The 18,644-nt window shown below is 41.9% G+C and overlaps 1 protein-coding gene across 3 annotated transcripts in view; it reads left to right on the top strand.

Annotated features, from left to right (window-relative positions):
* Positions 1-18,644, top strand: part of ASPH (aspartate beta-hydroxylase) — a 205,764-nt gene that overhangs the window by 168,976 nt on the left and 18,144 nt on the right. For all 3 annotated transcript variants that reach the window (XM_059994695.1, XM_059994693.1, XM_059994694.1), the window contains one exon: positions 16,588-16,723. In XM_059994695.1, coding sequence (XP_059850678.1) covers positions 16,588-16,723 — 136 coding nt within the window. The remainder of the gene's footprint in view (positions 1-16,587; positions 16,724-18,644) is intronic.

The following is an 18,644-nucleotide window of genomic DNA, read 5'->3' as shown; positions in this document are numbered from 1 at the left end:
ATATGTTTTACATTTTTCATAAATTTTTTGTTAAAGAACATCTTGTTCTTTAAGACCTTTAAGACTTCACTGATCAATTTGGTTTACTGGGGAAAAGAAATTTTCAATGAGGTTTCAATAAACGTATATTAAGTGAGTCTTCCTAGACCATGTTTATTCTGTATTTTATTATAAGATCAGAATACAAAAATCAATTGTATTTCTTTACACTAGCAAAAAAAAAAAAAAAAAAACCCACTCCCAAAATGAAATTAAGAAAACAATTCCATTTGCAGTAGCTTCAAAAAAGAATATAAGATACTGTATTAGCTTGATATACCTTCAGTAGCAAAGTATCACAAACTAATTGTCTCACAGTTCTGGAGGCTATAATTCCAAGATCAAGGTGTCAGCTGGGTTGCTTCCTTCCAGGGGCGGTAAGAGAATCTGTTCCATTCCTCTCTCCTAGCTTCTGGTGGTTTTCTGGCAACCTTTGGAGTTGTGTGACCTATAAATTTCTGCCATCATCTTCACATGGCATTGTCCCTGTTTGTGTATCTGTCTCTGAATTTCCCCTTTTTATAAAGGACACCCTTTGTAAAAGACACCAGTCATATTGGATGGATTAGGGCCCACCCTAATGTCTTAATTTTAACTTTATTACATCTGTGAAGACCCTATCTCCAAAAAGGGTCACATCCTGAGGTACTGGGGGAGTAAGATTCAACATGTAAATTTGGGGGTCATCATCCAACTCTTAAAAGATACTTAAGAATAAATCTTACAGAGAAGTGCGAGATGTACACTGAAAACTATGAAATTGTATTGGAGGAAATTTCAAACCTCTAAAGAAATGGAAACACATTCCATGTTTATGGACCAGAAAACTTGATATTAAGATAGCAATATTTCCCAAGTTGATCTAAACTTTCAACACAATCTCTATCAGAATTCCACATGGCTTTTTTTTCTTTTATGGAAATTGACAAACGGATCCTAAAATTCGTATGAAAACACAAGGGACCATGAATAGCCAAAACAATTTTGAGAAAGAACAAAGTTAGAGAACTTAGACTTGCCAGTTTCAAAACTTACTACATACAAATTAAAGTAATCAAGACAGTGTGATAGTTCCATAAGGATAGACATATAGATCAGTGGAATAAGAATTGAAAGTACAGAAATAAACCCTTACGTTTATGATTAATTGATTTTTGACAAAGGTGCCAAGACAATGCAAAGGGGAAAGAACTGTCTTTTTCACAGGTGGTCCTGGGACAATTGGATATCCAAATGCAAAAAATAAAGCTACCTCATACTATATATAAAAACAAACTCAAAATGGATATAGACCTAAATGTAAGAGATAAAACTATAAAACTTGTAGAAGAAACCATAGAAGTGTTCATAACATTATTGAGTTAGGCAATGGTTTTCTTGGGTATGACACTGAAAGTACAAGTGACAAAAGACAAAATAAATTAGATTTCATCGAAACTTAAACTTTTGTGCTTCAAAGGACATGATCAATAAAGTGAAAGTAAAATCCATAGAATGAGAGGTAATATTTGCAAGTCATATATCTAACATATATATATATATATGATATAATAAGAACTCTGAATATAATAAGAACTCTGATAACTCAATATAGAGACAGATAACTCAGTTAAAAAATGGGGAAAGATTTGAACACTTATTCAAAGAAGATAATGAATGGCTGAGAAGCCTATGTAAAGGTGATCGATGACATTTGTCATTAGGGAAATGCAAATCAAAACCACAATATGATAGCATTAACCCTCACTGGGATGGCTGCAACAAGAAAGATGAACATTAACAAGTGGTAGCAAGTATGTGGAGAGACTGGAACCCTGGAACTTTGCTGGTGGGGAGGCAGAGGGGTGCAGCCACTTTGGAAAATGATTTGGCAGTTCCTCAAAATGTTAAACACAGAGTTAAGGCCCAGCAGTTCTTCTCCTAGGTGTATCCCCAAGAGAAATGCAAACATATGTTCATACAAAAATGCATCCCTGAATGTTCTTAGTAGCATTATTCATAATAGAAAAAAAGTGGCCAATCACCCAAAGGTCCATCTAAATGATGAATGAAAGAATAAACAAAATGTAGTGTATTACACAATGGCAATAAAAAGGGAAGAAGGTCCATGGTACAGCATGGATGAACCACGTGTTCCATGATTCTATCTATATGAACTGTCCGGGAGGCAAATCAACAGAGAGAGGAAGGGGTGAGAGCCAGGGACTGAGGAGAGGGCCTGAGGCTGGGCAACTGCTCATGAGTAAGGAGTTACTTTTTGGTGTGATGAAAATGTTCTAAAATTAGATAGTGTCGATGGCTCGCAAGTCTGTGAATGCACTAAAAACCACTGAATTGTAAAAAGTTAATTGAGTGAATTTTATGGTATGTGAGTTATGTCTCAGTAAATCTGTTAAAATTGGGAAACTGTGATATATATGTTGTGGTTCAAGTATGTTGAAAACTAAACAGGTTTCTGGGGGTTGATGAAGAACACCTAACTTAACCATCAGTGAGGCAGTACAGTGAGGCAGGTTAGAGCATCTGCTCCATAGCCGTATTGCGCGGTTTTGTTGGTTTGTCTGTTTCGTTTGGTTTTTCACTAAAGTATAATTGATTTACAATATTATGTTAGTTTCAGGTATATAACATCATGATTCAGTATTTTTACAGTTTGTACTCCATTAGAAGTTATTACAAGATGATGGCTATAATTCCCTGTGCTATAGAGTATATCCTTGTTACTCATCTGTTTTATACATAGTGGTTTGTATCTCTTAATCCCATACCCCTATCTTGCCCTTCCTCCTTCCCCTCTCCCCGCTGGTAACCACTAGTTTGTTTTCTGTATCTGTGAGTCTGTTTCTGTTTTGTTATATGCATTTGTTTGCTTTATTTTTTATATTCCACATGTAAGGGATAACAGAATATTTATCTTTCTCTGTCTGACCTATTTCACTATGCATAATACTCTCTAGGTCCATGCACGTTGCTGCAGATGGCAGAATTTCATTCTTTTTTATGGCTGAGTAATATTCCATTCTCTCTGTATATACACCACATCCTCTTTATCCATTCGGCCGTGGATGGCAATACAGTGAAGCAGTTTAGAGCGTTGGCTCTGTAGCCACACTGCCTGGTTTTGAATTTTTGGTCTCATTCTTTACTAGCCATGTGACATTGAGCAACACTTCTTCATGCTTCTGTTTCATTATCTGCAAAGTGCCTCTGGCAATAGTGCTTGTTCCATGGCTGTTTATTTAATAAGTAGGTAGGAAGTGCTCAATAAACATTAGTTACTGTTATCATTTATAATTTTAATTTATGTGTTACCTCGTTTTCATAGGAAAGTATTTTCTAGTTTATAAAAAATTAGTTGGAAAGCACATTTTGAAATTTTATGTATTATTGAAATAATAACATAACAGCCATCGTGTATGAAATGCCTATTTGTAATCATTGTGCTGAGCACTTTGGTATTTAATACTTCTCATCTTTACAACAACTCTTCAAGATAGGTGTCATTGTACCCACTTACGTTTGAGTAAGTAAGGATTAGAGAAACTAAGAGATTTGCCCAAGGCCCTATATTTAATAGGTGAGGGCTGGGATTGGAACTGAGGCCTTCTTATGCTCAAGTCCGTGCCCTCACTGGTACCTCACTACACCCTCAAAGCTACTGAGGTCTGCTCTTACGTCTCGTGTTATTCTCCTTCTAGCCAATTAAATCTTTATTTCTGGGGGCTTCCCTGGTGGCGCAGTGGTTGAGAGTCCACTTGCCGATGCGGGGGACACGGGTTCGTGCCCCGGTCTGGGAAGATCCCACATGCCGCGGGGCGGCTGGGCCCGTGAGCCATGGCCGCTGAGCCTGCGCGTCCGGAGCCTGTGCTCCGCAACGGGAGAGGCCACAACAGTGAGAGGCCCGCGTACTGCAAAAAAAAAAAAAAAAAAAAAAAAAAAAAAAGATTATTAAAATCTTTATTTCAAAATTCTGTTTCTCTGGGCTTGATTTCAGCCCTACCTGTTTTAAGCTCTGCTTCATCTAAGAAGAAAAAAAGCAAGTCCTGGGCATTAATCCCAGGGTCCCCAGCAGCATAGAATCTCAGAGTGTGTGACAGCTGTGGGTTGTGATTGTAAAGTTAGCTTTACTTTACTAACTACCTTGATTTGCAGTAATGTTAATATTGTATATGTTATGACTTAAAGTAATTTCGGGTGACCACTCACCAGTCGTGAGTATGACGAGGCAGAACTTTCTGTGTGAGGAACCCAGGGCCCAGAACCATTTAGCTGACACACACTTGCATATCAAGATTTTTTTCCATTTTCAAATTACAGATTTGACTGTTGTGGATCAAGGATCATCACCCAGGCATTCATACTGTAAGGTGGGAACCTTCTAGATGGGGTAGCTGCCATGTTTGGCCAAAATCCTTTTAGAATACTTACCCAGATCTGGCCCTTACGTCATGATTAACTGCCAGGCATAGCACATTTTCATTTAAATTATTTTCATTGTATGTTCCAGTGAGCTGTAGAGTGCAATTTTCTCGAAGGCACGGGACAGTGTTCAGTAAAATGTTATCATCTGTGTTTTTCCATTTTGTTGAATTGTCATTGTTTCCCCGTATTGTGTAGCTTGCAATTTGGCAGTTCTGTGCACTGGGGGTGTTAAGAGGCTGTGCAACTTGATGAAAAAAATTTAGAGAAAAATATCCCAGTAGAGTTTTCTCTTTTAGGCATATGTTCATTAAAATTGAGTACTTTTTTTGCCCAAATAACAAATATGAAAACCCTAAGTGTTTTGGGGGTATTTAACGTAGAAATTGAAACAAAAATAGATTAATGTCTTTGCTAGGTTATAAATAGAAAAGGGAAAAGAAATCTCTTCCAGTGAGAGGAAAGCCATCATAGTTAAGAAGTTTGCTCTTCTTCTTTTTGAGATTAGCTTTTTGATCCAAATTATTCCATGGCTAATTTAGATGTAAACATGCATGCCTTGAAACCGCTGTAGTAACATGGAGAGCACAACAGCCAATAGCAACTGAAAACCATAGTTCAAAATAACCCTTTTCTATTTTTTTCCCTGCTACTTAACTCTGCATTCATCACTGGGAAAAAGGGAAACCCTTGCATGCTTTTTCTGAGGTTTTCACAGCATTTGCTCTGATAGAAGCATATAGCATCGCTGATAAGTTTTCCCTCCTCATACGGTAGTTTTATTACAGTTGGAGAAGTGCCCAGTAAAACTTGCCAGTGTTGTGACACAGTGCGTAAGAATGATTGATTGAATGATACTCTTCCTGGCATTTTCTCTCAGACTCTGGCTTTTATTAATTCAGAAACCCGTTGTGTATGAATAATGCCACCTGGACAAAAATAGGACTTATACAGGAGTGAATTCTGGTTCAACATTCGTATCTGTGTGATTAAATATTTGAATATTTTCACTGAACTGCTTTTGAAATGAATTGGATTGAGACAGAAGCAAAAATGTCAGACTTACAGTGGAATTAAGCTATAAAGTAAGAGGATTATCAATTTTATAGAAAAGTAAGTATCATCCTATAAAGAAGTGCTGAAAGCAGTTTCTTAAGATTAACGTAATAGTTTAATCCTATTTTTCTAAATCAGACTTTCGACTTTTGGATTCCAATGATATTTTCACTAAAAATGACAACAAGAGTCCAGAGAATTTACAGAATTCGATGGTTATGTGATTTAAAAGTGAACTTCAGAAGCAGGTTAGTTTTGCTCTCTGCTCTGACACCTTAAGGAAGTCATTTCATCCATCTGGGCCTCGGTTTCTTTCTCTCCAAATGCAAAATAATTGCCTCAGTTCCTCCTCTCCTACAAGGTGCAAAAACAGAACAAAACACAACAAAACACCACCATCGTGGATGTTCCCGTGTGTGTTTAAGTGTGAGCCCTTAATAAGAGCTGACACTCTGCTACGGTTACAGGAGGGTCTAAGATGCCAGTTATAGCAACATATCAAAAGGGTGAAATATTAGAAATTCTTTGAATTATTTCAAACTCAAAGGTCATTTTCTTTCTCAAAGCAAAATTGATGAGTTTTCAATATTTGTCAGTTTTTTCAAAAATGCCTAAAAATTGCCTTTATCTCTGGTCCACCTCGGGAGCTTGCAGTACAGCGTTTGACTTACAGACCCGGGCACTACACTGCAAGCTGCATCTGTAGGTTAGTACGCCATTTGCCGTTCCAAAATTTTTGATCAAGCGGTGTTACCAAAAGCGGGATCCGGCTGCTTACCGCTCAAGAGCTGGCATGCGGGGATGGGGGTGGGGAGAGGGCGAGGTGTGTGGAGGCAGCGGACTCCTGTCCAAAGGACAGCCAGGGGGCAGGGAGGGGCTGCGCGCAGAAACAGCACAGGCAGCTCTGACAGTCATCTTGAAATTGGTCACGTGGTGGTCTGACAAGCATCATCTTGATTGGTTTAAGTACAGTTACTCTTCAGTTCCGGGTCGGTTTGTTCCCATTTCCTTGAGGCCAGTTCTCGGAATTGTGGCAGCTCATGTCATGGCTGCAGTCTGCTCATCGTGTAGTTAATTTCTTCCACCCGGTGAGGGTTTCAGTATCTACAAGACAGCTCACAGGATAGGGCTCAGAATATTATCTGTAGCCCTTGAGGAGGAATTAAAGGTCCTTGACTTTGCTTCCTGACTAAACTGTTATTGTTTTGTCCTGTTTGACTGCTTTTCTTTGCTTCCGCATTTTCTCACTTCTCTGATTAAACGTACTCTTTGGCTAAAGTTTTTCCACAGACAAAAGGCAGGCAGAGGACATGGTGGGCAAGGACCACAGGGTCCTGCTCTGTTTCAGTAGGTCATGATCTGTATCTTAATATACATACGCACGGATGGATGCGTGCGCACATACACATTATAGATAACTTGCTTATCTGTTTATCAAGTGGTTTATTATATATATAAACAGAAAGTCTCTGTCAGACATGCAGCCCCTTGAGATTAGGGGCTTTGGGGTTTTTACTCCCTCCTGACCTAGCCCGCTGCACCGTTCCCCGTGGGTAGAGCAGGGAAGGGACGACAGAACTTTATTTCCCCTTTTACCTTCCTCTGACTGAGAATGTTGGCTGGCATCCCTGCCAGTCTGGGCTAGAGTACAGGAATGTGGGTCTCCTTTGCACTCTTGTGTCCTTGAAGCCCTCAGGCTGGCTGCTTCTCCTGGCAATCTGGGCTATCTTTTTGCCTTTCTCCTAGGAGAAGAAACCCCTTTTTTCCCACTCTTTAGAAAGAGCAAAATTCAGTCCTCCAAGACTCTTCTCTTGCCCTGTGCCACGTACTTTATGCTATCCTTTCCGTTCAGTAAGGATACGAGAGACTGTATATACTAAGCGGCAATGGCCAGACCATTTATAAAAATAGAACCTTGACCTACAATCTGCAGCAGCCTGCCAGGGAAACGAACCCCTTTTCTACAATAAATAAACCAGGAAGCGAGCCTACTGTAGATCAGACTGGCAGGAGGCCAGATTACTATCTCCAGTGGCAATCCAGAAAGCTAAACAATCACTTCTATCACACTCTGCCCCAAATGGCCAGGACTTGATTGATAACTGACAGCTTTCCTAGTTTTTGTCCCCGCTTCCAACTTAGGACCCACCAGAGAAAGTCAAATATGCTCCGCTCACCAGTCACCAGAACACCCAGCTTCTAGTCAGCCTGCCTACAGCTTCCCCAGGCCAACAGCCTCCAATCAGGGCACCCCTGAATCCTTCTCTTTTTTCACTAGAAAGTTTTCCCACGTCTCTGCCAAAACACTGGTGATCGTGGCAGACTCCCTTGCTTGTCTGAATAAATAGCCTTTGCTTTTCTCATTTGGTTGGTCCTTGTTTATTTCCACGATAAGAAATGTCAGATGTTTTCCTTTATTTTTATATTCAAACTTGAAAAACAGGAGGTCTGATTAAAATGCACTAGGGGGCTTCCCTGGTGGCACAGTGGTTGAGAGTCCGCCTGCTGATGCAGGGGACACGGGTTCGTGCCCCGGTCCGGGAGGATCCCACATGCCGCGGGGCGGCTGGGCCCGTGAGCCATGGCCGCTGAGCCTGTGCATCTGGAGCCTGTGCTCTGCAACGGGAGAGGCCACAGCAGTGAGAGGCCCGCGTACCGCAAAAAAAAAAAAAAAAATGCACTAGGACCAGCAAGAGATTGCTCCTTCAATGCTACTAATTTCCCTAGAGATTTTATTAAAATCAGCTTGCTGTGAGAGCATTGCACGCGCTGTGGTGTTTGCTTGGATTTCATCACTTCAGCTCGGTGCTCAGGAGGACGCCCCTCTACCTGGTGTATTCCTTCTAAGGCAGGGGACACTGCCACCCGTGTCTTCTCATCACAGTGTAAAGTATAAGCATGTTTTAGCGAAGATTTAAGTAAACTGACTTTAAAAAATCAGATCTGTAATTCCTAAAATAATTAACTAGAGCCAGCATGTTCTTAGATAATGAGGTAAAAATGGTATACATTTTAGTAACGCACCACTATTATCAACGCGTTCTAACTCCAACTGAATGCGTACACTTGGCCTGGAATAGTCTTCGACCACATGCCTTGTCTTAATTTAGAGTCAGAACCTTTCAAAGTACACGCACATCTCTGGGACTTCTCAGTTGCCAATGTCTATATTTTCTCAATTCCCTTTTTTCTTAACAGCTAGTCATACACAGTTACTTACCTAATCTTGCTTATGTTAACCTGAGCTCTGTGAATTCCTGTATTATGGTTTGTTCACATGTTAAAAGTGTCACTCTTCCTGACTTCTTCCATGACTATGCTTTATTTTGCTGCTATAGACTTACTTGATTCCTGATCCCTTCCCATCTGCTATTTGCTTTCTTAGCTGGATCTAGTTCTAACCTGAACCTGAAATAGTGTTACAAGTTACTTGTGTCCCCTCAAGAATTATATATTGAATTCCTAATCCCGTTAGTACCTCTGAATATGACTGTACTTGAGACAGGGCCTTTAAAGAGGTAAAGTTAAAATGAGGTCATTAGGGCGGGCCCTAATCTAATGTGACTAGTGTCCTTATAAGAAAAGGAAATTTGGGGCTTCCCTGGTGGCGCAGTGGTTGAGAGTCCGCCTGCCGATGCAGGGGACACGGGTTCGTGCCCCGGTCCGGGAAGATCCCACATGCCGCGGAGCGGCTGGGCCCGTGAGCCATGGCCGCTGAGCCTGCGCGTCCGGAGCCTGTGCTCTGCAACGGGAGAGGCCGCAACAGTGAGAGGCCTGCGTACCGCAAAAAAAAAAAAAAAAAAAAGTAAAAAAAAATCAACAAAGAAGATCTTAAAATTCTCATCATTATCATCATAGCTCTATCCATATATAGCACAGTTACTTTTAGCACATTTAATCTTCTTATAGACTCCTGAGGGAAGTAGTAGTATTTTATGCTCTTTATAAGTGAGGACTCTAAGGCACAGGGTGGTTAAGTAATTTGCCCGATAGCACACAGCCAATAAGTGGCACAGTCAGATTTTCAAACCAGGCAGCTTGGCTCCCATGTTTTACACCCCTAACCACTACACTGTATTGACTTTTATAAAGCTTCTAGAGGGGAAAAGAAAAAAGAAAGCCAAAAGGCATCAGATTTCCCAACAGCAGCACTAAATGTTATATAACGCAATGGATCAATGCTTTTAAAAGTCTATGTAGAAATTATTTACTACCTAGAATTCTGTACATAGTCAAGCCTTCAATCAAGTGTAAGAACAGCTTCAGATAAGTCAGAAAGACAAAGACCAATACCATGTGATATCACTTATATGCAGAATCTGTAAAACAACACAAATGAACATATATACGAAACAGAAAGAGACTCAGAAAACAGACTTGCGGTTGCCAAGGGGGAGGGGGTATAGGGGAGGGATGGATCGGGAGTTTGGGATTAACAGATGCAAACTATTATATATAGGATGGATAAACAACAAGGTCCTACTGTAGAGCACAGGGAAATGTATTCAATATCTTGCGATAAACCACAAAGGAAAAGAATATGAAAAAGTGTGTATATATATATATATATATACATATATATATATATATACACACACACGTATAACTGAATTACTTTGCTGTACAGAAGAAATTAATACAACATTGTAAATACTTCAATAAAATTGTTTTTTAAAGAATAGCTTCAGACATTTTTAGAAATTCAGTTTTACCTGTGGTGTGTCCTTTCTCAAGAACACAGATAATCCTTCATCCAGATTAGAATCCAATAATTAGGGAGCCTCATACTGGGCAGAGGTCAGGAGAAGCTCCCTGATGACAGTTGTCCGGCAAAAGCCCAGACACCGACCAGTTCAGAGCAGAGCAAGGCAGGTGGCTCCTGGAGGGCTATCTTCGGAGAAAGAGAGAAAGAAAGTAATAGCTTACATGATGTTTTTGGCAAAGCATAGAACAGTATAAGAGGTTTTACAGCACCCTTGCAGGGCTATAAAGAAGAAACAGTGATAAGGCCATTACAGAATTAACCCAAAGCAAAGGAGGCAGAATCTATAAATGCTGCATGTGACATGAAGAGTAATTGTTACAACTCAGTAAAACCCAGATGTGAGTTTACCCAGATGTATGAAAGGTTTGTGACATGAGCTGAACTGCTAGATGGAGACGAGGGAAAAGAAGACATCAAATCGTTAACTTGTTCCCTTCCCTGACAGAAAATGAGAGATCAAGTCTAGAATTAATAAATCAAGAGATAGCAAAATATAAACAGATTACTTAGATAGAAGCAGGCAGATATGAGAAAACAATATTTAAAGGGATTAGTTGGGGGTTGGACTCTGGGGAAAACTTAGTAAGGTACTGCTGCTTTCATTGTAAGACTTGTAGTAATATTTGACTTTTAAAAAAATGTGTGTGTCTTAATTGAATGAAGGGAAATAGTAAGGGAAATAGTTAAGAATTAGTCTGCTCCTCTAAAGGCTTTCCGCAAGAAATCAGTGTTAGGAGAAGCCTTTAAAAATAGGACTTAATCTGATGTGGAAAGAAAAGTGTGCCATCCAAGCGGGGTGAGCAGAATATCTGGGAAAGGAGGAAATGGCCCTGAACTGGAGGGAGGGTGTGGGTTAAGGAGAGCTGGCGCACAGTTTGGGATTGATGAGGCTTGAAACCGGGAAGTCCATCTCTAGATGACTGAGCGCCAGATACAGCTGAGGTGTAACTGAGAGGCGAGTGCTGATGACGGGTTTACGAGGCCATGAGGCACCGTGAAAACAAGCGAATCTCTGTTTTCTAAAGCCTGTGTAGCCAGAAGAAGAAACGTGAATCAGAAGCTGTTGTCTTCTGGGCAACCAACTCAAATACTAACCCTATGAGTTTCTCTTTTCAGTTTCATGAAATGAATGAATTTAGGGTCAAGGAAGTAATAGGTCAAATGAAACCTTTAAAAATGTAGGCATGGCCCGGTCTGTGTAAGCCTTCAAGTTCCTGTTGGAATTTCCTAAAAAGCGGAATTTTTTGCCGAGTCAGACAACTAATAATGTTACTGTAGAGAAAGTACATTTCTTCTTTCCTCCTCCTTCTTGCTCCTCCTACCCCTCCCCCCCATCCCCCCTCCCTTTCTCTCTCTCTCTCACGAGCACACACGTAATTAGGTTTGGTCTTTAATCCCCTGTAACCATGTGAATGTTTCACAGTGCAGTTCATTGGTTTGTGCTTGAAAATGCCATTTCCGGGTCCCATTCCAGATTTCTCCCTGATGCCCGTAAAAGAGACCCTGCCACGTCTTTCCAAAGCTGAAAAACACCCCCAAGCAGAATCCTTACTTGAGTAGAAAAAATGTTTCTGTTGAACACGTAGGGGATCGTGATGGTTGTGACCTTTGTGTTTTTCATCATGTCACCAGGTAGAACTGGTGTGATCTGGTTAGCCCAGTTTTCCCCAGTTGTCAGCGTGCGCCCCCTTTGAGACACACCCAGTTCCCAGCCAGGGACACCTTGTTGCACCAGTATGTGCCCAGTGTGTACCCTGTAAGTCACAGGAGACGGGGACCCACGGCCGCTCTGCTGCCCCAGAGGGGCGCAGGGCCCCGAGCCCACCGCAGCCTGACACCCTCCTCCCACAGGTGCCCCGGGGATAATCAGGGGGCACCTCAGAGCCGGTTCTGGTGCTAGATTGTGAGACCTTAGGCTCAGTCACCGGCCCAAGTGCTCTGTCATCCCTAAAGTGGAAAAGTCTCCACTGCACTCACAGTACAGACACTTCCAGTTGTCAAATTCCACGACAAACTACTGAACTCTAAAGAGGAAATGCTGAGTGGCTGTTTCATGATGAAAATAAATGTCCGTGCAGGGTCTGCTCAGCACTGAGCGTACTGAGCAGGTCGGTGGCACTGCCGCAAGAGTGTTTCCAGCTTGGGACCGACCGGGAGACCCTGCATCTGGTTGCTCCTTTCAGCCAGACTGTCCTTCAGCACCCCTGCGGCACGTATAACAGGGGCAAACAAGAAAGTTTTTTTAAAAAGTCATCACTATTCCCGGGAAAGTCCCTCTGCAGCGACACTTCCCTGGGGGGACCCTGAGGAGAGGGGTGTGGAAGGGGGCAGGAACGACATTTCACATGTAAAAGACAGCCTGCCCTTAAAGAAAATTTAAACATTTTATTTAGTGATGCAGTCACTTGAACATTTTCCCTAGGACTCTGTGGCCTATTTTAGGAACAAAAGATCAGCTCTTTCCAAAGATGCCCCTAAAATCAGCCTTCAAAAGAAATGAAAGAAGCCACTAAAGTACTGGGAGGGCAGAGGGTGAGAGCCTGCCTGCCATATCAGGCACTGATAACCTCATTCGAGAAGTAATTTCAAGTGTTAGAGAGGTGATTCTCCCCTGTCTTTGTGGCAGTTGAACATGAATTAGACAGATTTATCTAACAACTTGAATAAGTTACAGTAGCTGCGGGGAGCGTTGGCAGTTTAGGTACGTTTGGGGAGATGCATCTGGGGTGCATTCTCTTTCCATGATCTTGGGATTCTTGAGAAAACCGTGGTCTTCTCTCACTCTGGGGACCTGCCTAAGTGAGGGGTTTTGAGTATCTCTTAATTGCAATGCAGTCTTTGACTTACTATTGATGAATTACCTTCTTGGGATGAAATAATATTGAAATTGTTACCAAACCAGGTTCGTTTACCAGGTTCGCAGCAGCAAAGAAAGGATTTATTCACAGGCAGCCAAGGGAGGAGACGGGAGAACCAGTCTCAGATCTGCCTCCCTGAAGGCAAGGAGCTTGAGATATTTATGGGATAAAGAAGTAGGGTGATCTTAGGGGTGGGGAAAGGTGATTGGATGTAGGGAAAAGGTGAGGTAATCAGTGGTCTGCCCAAGGTGTTTCTAAGTTACACGCTTCTTCATGGAATGTATGCGTAAAAACGGAGGGACTTCCCTGGTGGTCCAGTGGTTAAGACTCCATGCTCCCGATGCAGAGGGCACAAGTTCGATCCCTGGTCGGGGAACTAAGATCCCACATGCTGCATGGCATGGCCTAGAAAAAAAATTTTTTTAATAAAACAAAATAAATAGATAAAATAAAATAACAGTGGAGGCACTTAGCATGATCTGAGTGTGCAGGTTTTGGTCCTCGACATCAAACAGTCATTCATCAGACACCTATACAGGCCCAGTTTTAGGGTCAGTGGTCCCAACCAGCCTTAGCCAGCTGGAGCTTGAACTAGACACAGCTGACTCCAAGTGCCTAGAAAACAACTCAGGCAAATGTCTTATTGTTTAGGCTAACATGAAGCTTGGAGGGTATGCAATTTGCAAGAAAATAATTAAGGCAAGCGTGGGTAGTAAAGTAGGCTGCAAGCAGATATATAGCAAACTATAAGACAAACTCAAGAATTTCTGTTAGTCACCAAGTTTCTGTTAACCCAATGGGGCACAGTTTCAGGGTGGTTTTTTTAACTTTATGGGGCATGGTTTCAAGATTATCTGTGGACAGATGATCCACACCAGCAGAGAGCATGGTGATGATAAGAGCAGCTCCAGATTTTGACACAAATCAGTGGGTAGGTTTCATAGAAATATAAAATCAATTGGTGCAGCTACTGTGGAAGACAATATGGACGGTCCTCAACAAGTGAAAAATAGAACTACCAAGTGACCCAGTAGTCCCATTACTGGGTCTATATCCAGAGAAATGCAAATGTAATTCAAAGTAAAATATTTTGAGATATCTGCACTTTTGCGTTCATTGTACCCTTATCCACAATAACCAAGATATAGAAACAACCTAAGTGTCCATCAGTGGATGAGTGGATAAGGAAGATGTAACACACACACACACACACACACACACACACACGTGCGCGCGCACAATGGAACACTATTCAGCCACGAGAAAAGAAATCCTGCCATTTGTGACTTGGACGGACCTTGAGGGCACCAAGTGGAATAAGCCAGACACAGGAAGACAAATACTGTGTGGTATTACTTACAATGTGGAATCTCAATTAAAAAAAAAAAAGTAAGACTCATAGAAACAGAGAGTGGAAAAGTGGCTGGCAGGGGCTGGAGGCGAAGGAAGTAGGGAGAGGTTTGGGTAAAGGGTACAGACTTCCAGCTATACGATGGATAAGGTCTAAGGACCTGATGTATGACATTGAGACCGTAGTTGACAACACCGTATTGTAAATTGAAATTTGCTAAGGGAATAGAAGTAAAATATTCTCACTCCCAAAGTATCAAATAAATAAATATATGAGGTGATAAATGTGTTAATTAATCAGGTGGGGGGTTTCCTTTCACAATGTATATGTATATCAAATTACCACGATCTACATTTTAAATGTCTTACAATTTTATATGTTAATTAAGCCTCAAAGCTGAATTTTTTAAAAAAGAAATGTCAATAGACTCAAAGTAACACGGGGGAAAAAAGCGGTATAAAATCAGTATCTAATCTTAAAACCTACCGCTTGCCCTAGAATATTGGAATATACCTAATGCGGTCACAGAGTGTCACAGGCGTTCCCGGGGTTTGGCTGAAGTTGGTACTGTGTCTTCACACAAATCTCTGAGTGTATCTGTCTTTGGTGGAGTCCTCTGCTCGTGCCGTCTTCCTGGCTCCTTCTTGGTTTTCCTACGTTGAATCGTTAATTCATAAAGCACGGGTTGGTAAAAACACTTTACACCTTCTCTTGTGCTTTGCCCCACCTGTAATTGGTCATCCAGCCTTCTCTTGAACACTTCAAAAGATAGAGACCCCTGTTTCATTTTATTTTATTTTATTTTATTATTTTTTTTTTTGCGGTACACGGGCCTCTCACTGCTGTGGCCTCTCCCGTTGCGGAGCACAGGCTCCGGACGCGCAGGCTCAGCGGCCATGGCTCACGGGCCCAGCCGCTCCGCGGACGTGGGATCTTCCCGGACCGGAGCACGAACCCGTGTCCCCTGCATCGGCAGGCGGACTCTCAACCACCGCGCCACCAGGGAAGCCCGAGACCCCTGTTTTATAAGGCAACTCGCTCCATTTTCAGAGCACGCTAATTGTTGCTTCCATCTTTTATATGTGTTTGTAACTCATCAGCTTTACTTCCTTGCTCTTGAGCCCCGATTCTCGTTGAAATCATCTGTTGTGTTCTTCGCTATCCGGGTACCCGTAGACTCCACGACCACATCCACTTCCCATGCAACGTAGGAATGTTTGAAATTATGAATGTTTCAAAATCCCGGTTTCTCTGTGTAACCTAGCCTCTTTCATGCCGTTTTCGTTTTTTCTCCTGATAGTACTTCCCCCGAGGCTGCCACTCCGGATGCTTGCCCTGGCCTGCCGTCCCCCATAGCACCCACCCCTCTGCCATCCCCACTGCTCATCAGTATCGCTGTGCAGTGAGGGTTCCCAGGAGGAGAGCCTGTCCTCCTCCTCCCATGGGATCTACCCTCACCAGCCAGGCACTTACTGACAGAGCCTAAGGCACCCTCAAAGTGAGAAGTCAAAGAAATGTTTTTGTTTGGCTGAATTCTAAACACGAGGACATTTATTGGCTTTGTTTTGCTACTAATTTTATAACACGTCACATGCTCCAATGGACACTTTCCCAATGTTCTTGAAAGTTTAATTAATATTTACCACGTTGAATGGCGTCTTTATGAGGACCTCTACTGGGAGGTGGAATTAAGTCTGTGATTTGTATTCCAGTTTGGACGCTGGAGTGTCATGTGGGCTGTACGGCAGGGTCCTGATGTAATGATGCTCAACAAGATTAGTCCTCTCGGTTGGTTAGGGTCTGTGAAAAAACGACCTTTAGGCAGACGTGAAAACAAACGTTAGACGGAACTGCTCTCGGCGGTTCCTGGGAATTACTGAAACATTTATGCTGCGAAGGCACTTGGTTCTGAAAACTAATTATTAGGTGGGTTTTTTTACACCCTTGACAAGAGGTCCTAGAGGAAATTGAAGTAAGTAATCTAGACGAGAGGGAACATTTCATTACTTATTAATCAGACAAACAAAAAGCTGAACGTCACTATAAGGTGTTTTACCAGGCATATTTTCAGTCCAGTAAAACCAGAATCTTCCCTCTAGTCCTTAGAAAGAAACTGGAAGTTAATCCGAGATGAAGGCCTTGCAGTGATGGATAGAGCCCAGGGCCTGTTTCTGCCTGAAGATGAGAACCTGAGGGAAAAGGGTGACTGGAGCCAGTTTACACTGTGGCAGCAAGGTGAGCGTGCTACTTCCAGATCATTCTCTGCAACCTGATGGGAAGGGGGGGCTTCTGCCGATACCTCCCAGAGCTAGGGTTCCCTGACTTAAAGGAAACTACCTGGGAAACCCAGATTATGAAAATCTATTTGTTGCTTCTTGAAACTATGTAGGAACACTCATCTGTGTGTGTGTGTGTGTGTGTGTGTGTGCATGTAAATATATGGGTGTGTATATGCATGTGTGTATTTGGATAAATATATATATATATGTTGTATTTTGATTTTCCTGGTCTTTCCTGTTAAATGATATGTTACAAAGAGTAACCCTACTGTACAGACGTAACTGAAGAGCCCACCGTGTGCTCATCGACGCCTTAGAAAGGAGCTTTCCTGAGCCTCTTTTGCTCCTGTACCTTGGAGACGATGTTGTGCAAAATATCACCGCGGTGAGAGCCGTTAGGGGTGATGACAAACCAGAGTGACAAGTCAATAATAACTAGTGTCTGAGCTCATCAAGAATAGGAAGAGGGCTTCCCTGGTGGCGCAGTGGTTGAGAGTCCGCTTGCCGATGCAGGAGACGCGGGTTTGTGCCCCGGTCTGGGAAGATCCCACATGCCGCAGAGCAACTGGGCCCATGAGCCATGGCCGCTGAGCCTGCGCGTCCGGAGCCTGTGCTCTGCAACGGGAGAGGCCACAACAGTGAGAGGCCCGCATACCGCAAAAAAAAAAAAAAAAGAATAGGAAGAGGTTCACAGTCAACCTAATATTCCTTGAGCTGAACCCAGGCCCAGGTACACAGACAGGGCCTCAATCTGTGTGTGTCCAATGAGTTAATATATCAATCTGTCCTCAAAATGAGGAGCACTGAATTTTATCTTTAAAGCTCTCTCCAATTCTCTTCTGGAAAATTCAAGTTAACCTGGGTTAACGGTAGCTGAACAAAAGTAAATCTATTTTGAAGACTAAACAGCATGTGTCACACATCTTTAGCTGCAGAAAATAAATTGAGAGGATGATAAGCAGTTGGTTTATATCATGGGACAAATAGCACTGTTGTTTATGTCGGTATGCTTTCAGAATACTAAGATTTACACGTCAGAGAAAGAAGAACGACTTCAGTAATATTTTCAGGGAAATGTCCAACAGAAGAGACATCACATGATTTCAAGGGACTGTGTCAGCTTTTTGCCAGCAAGATTTTTTTAAATAGAGCTGTGATAAGGTCAATATGTGAACAACGTGCTAATTTTGTCTATTGGCATCTCACTAAATGAGTCAATTCTGTTGGCCGTAAGCATTCCCCAGTTCATCTGATGGCTCCGTTCCATCAACATCCTCATGCTTCATGGCTTCCTACACTAAGTCTTCAGAATAGTATGCATCCTGGCAGTAATTTCCGGAAACCATAGTCTCTGCTAAAAGCACATGCTTTAGTAAGGTTGAAATATGCAAAGCATTATGGGGCATAGAAAAGTGTTAAGAAAGGAAATAAATAATGGAGACAGTTTCATTGGGGGCAACATTTTGACTTTTAAGATTTTTGTGTATTTAAAAATTTTTTTAATGGTAGCACAGTACATATAACTTAAAATTTACCACCTTACCTGGTTTCAAGTGTACATTCAGTGGGGTCATGTATATTCATATTTTCACGCAACCAATCTCTAGACCTGAGTTTCATCTTGCAAAACTCAAACTCTGTACCCATTAACAACACTCCCCACTGCCCTCCCCCAGCCCTTGGCAACCACCGTTGCACCTTCTGTTTCTATGAATTTACTGCTTCAGACACTTCATAGAAGTGGAATCATACAATATTTGTGAACTTATACATTTTCATATATTTTGATTATACCTGATTTTCCATGAATTAGAGTAATTTCTTAAAATATTTACTTCCTTGATCTTTGTTAAATTCTTCTTCCCACTGAGTGGAAT

The sequence above is a fragment of the Delphinus delphis genome, chromosome 17 (genome assembly GCF_949987515.2).
Source record: "Delphinus delphis chromosome 17, mDelDel1.2, whole genome shotgun sequence".
NCBI classification, from domain to species: Eukaryota; Metazoa; Chordata; class Mammalia; order Artiodactyla; family Delphinidae; genus Delphinus; species Delphinus delphis.
The sequence above is the reverse complement of the archived record's forward strand: the minus strand, read 5'-3'. Positions and strand labels throughout refer to the sequence as shown.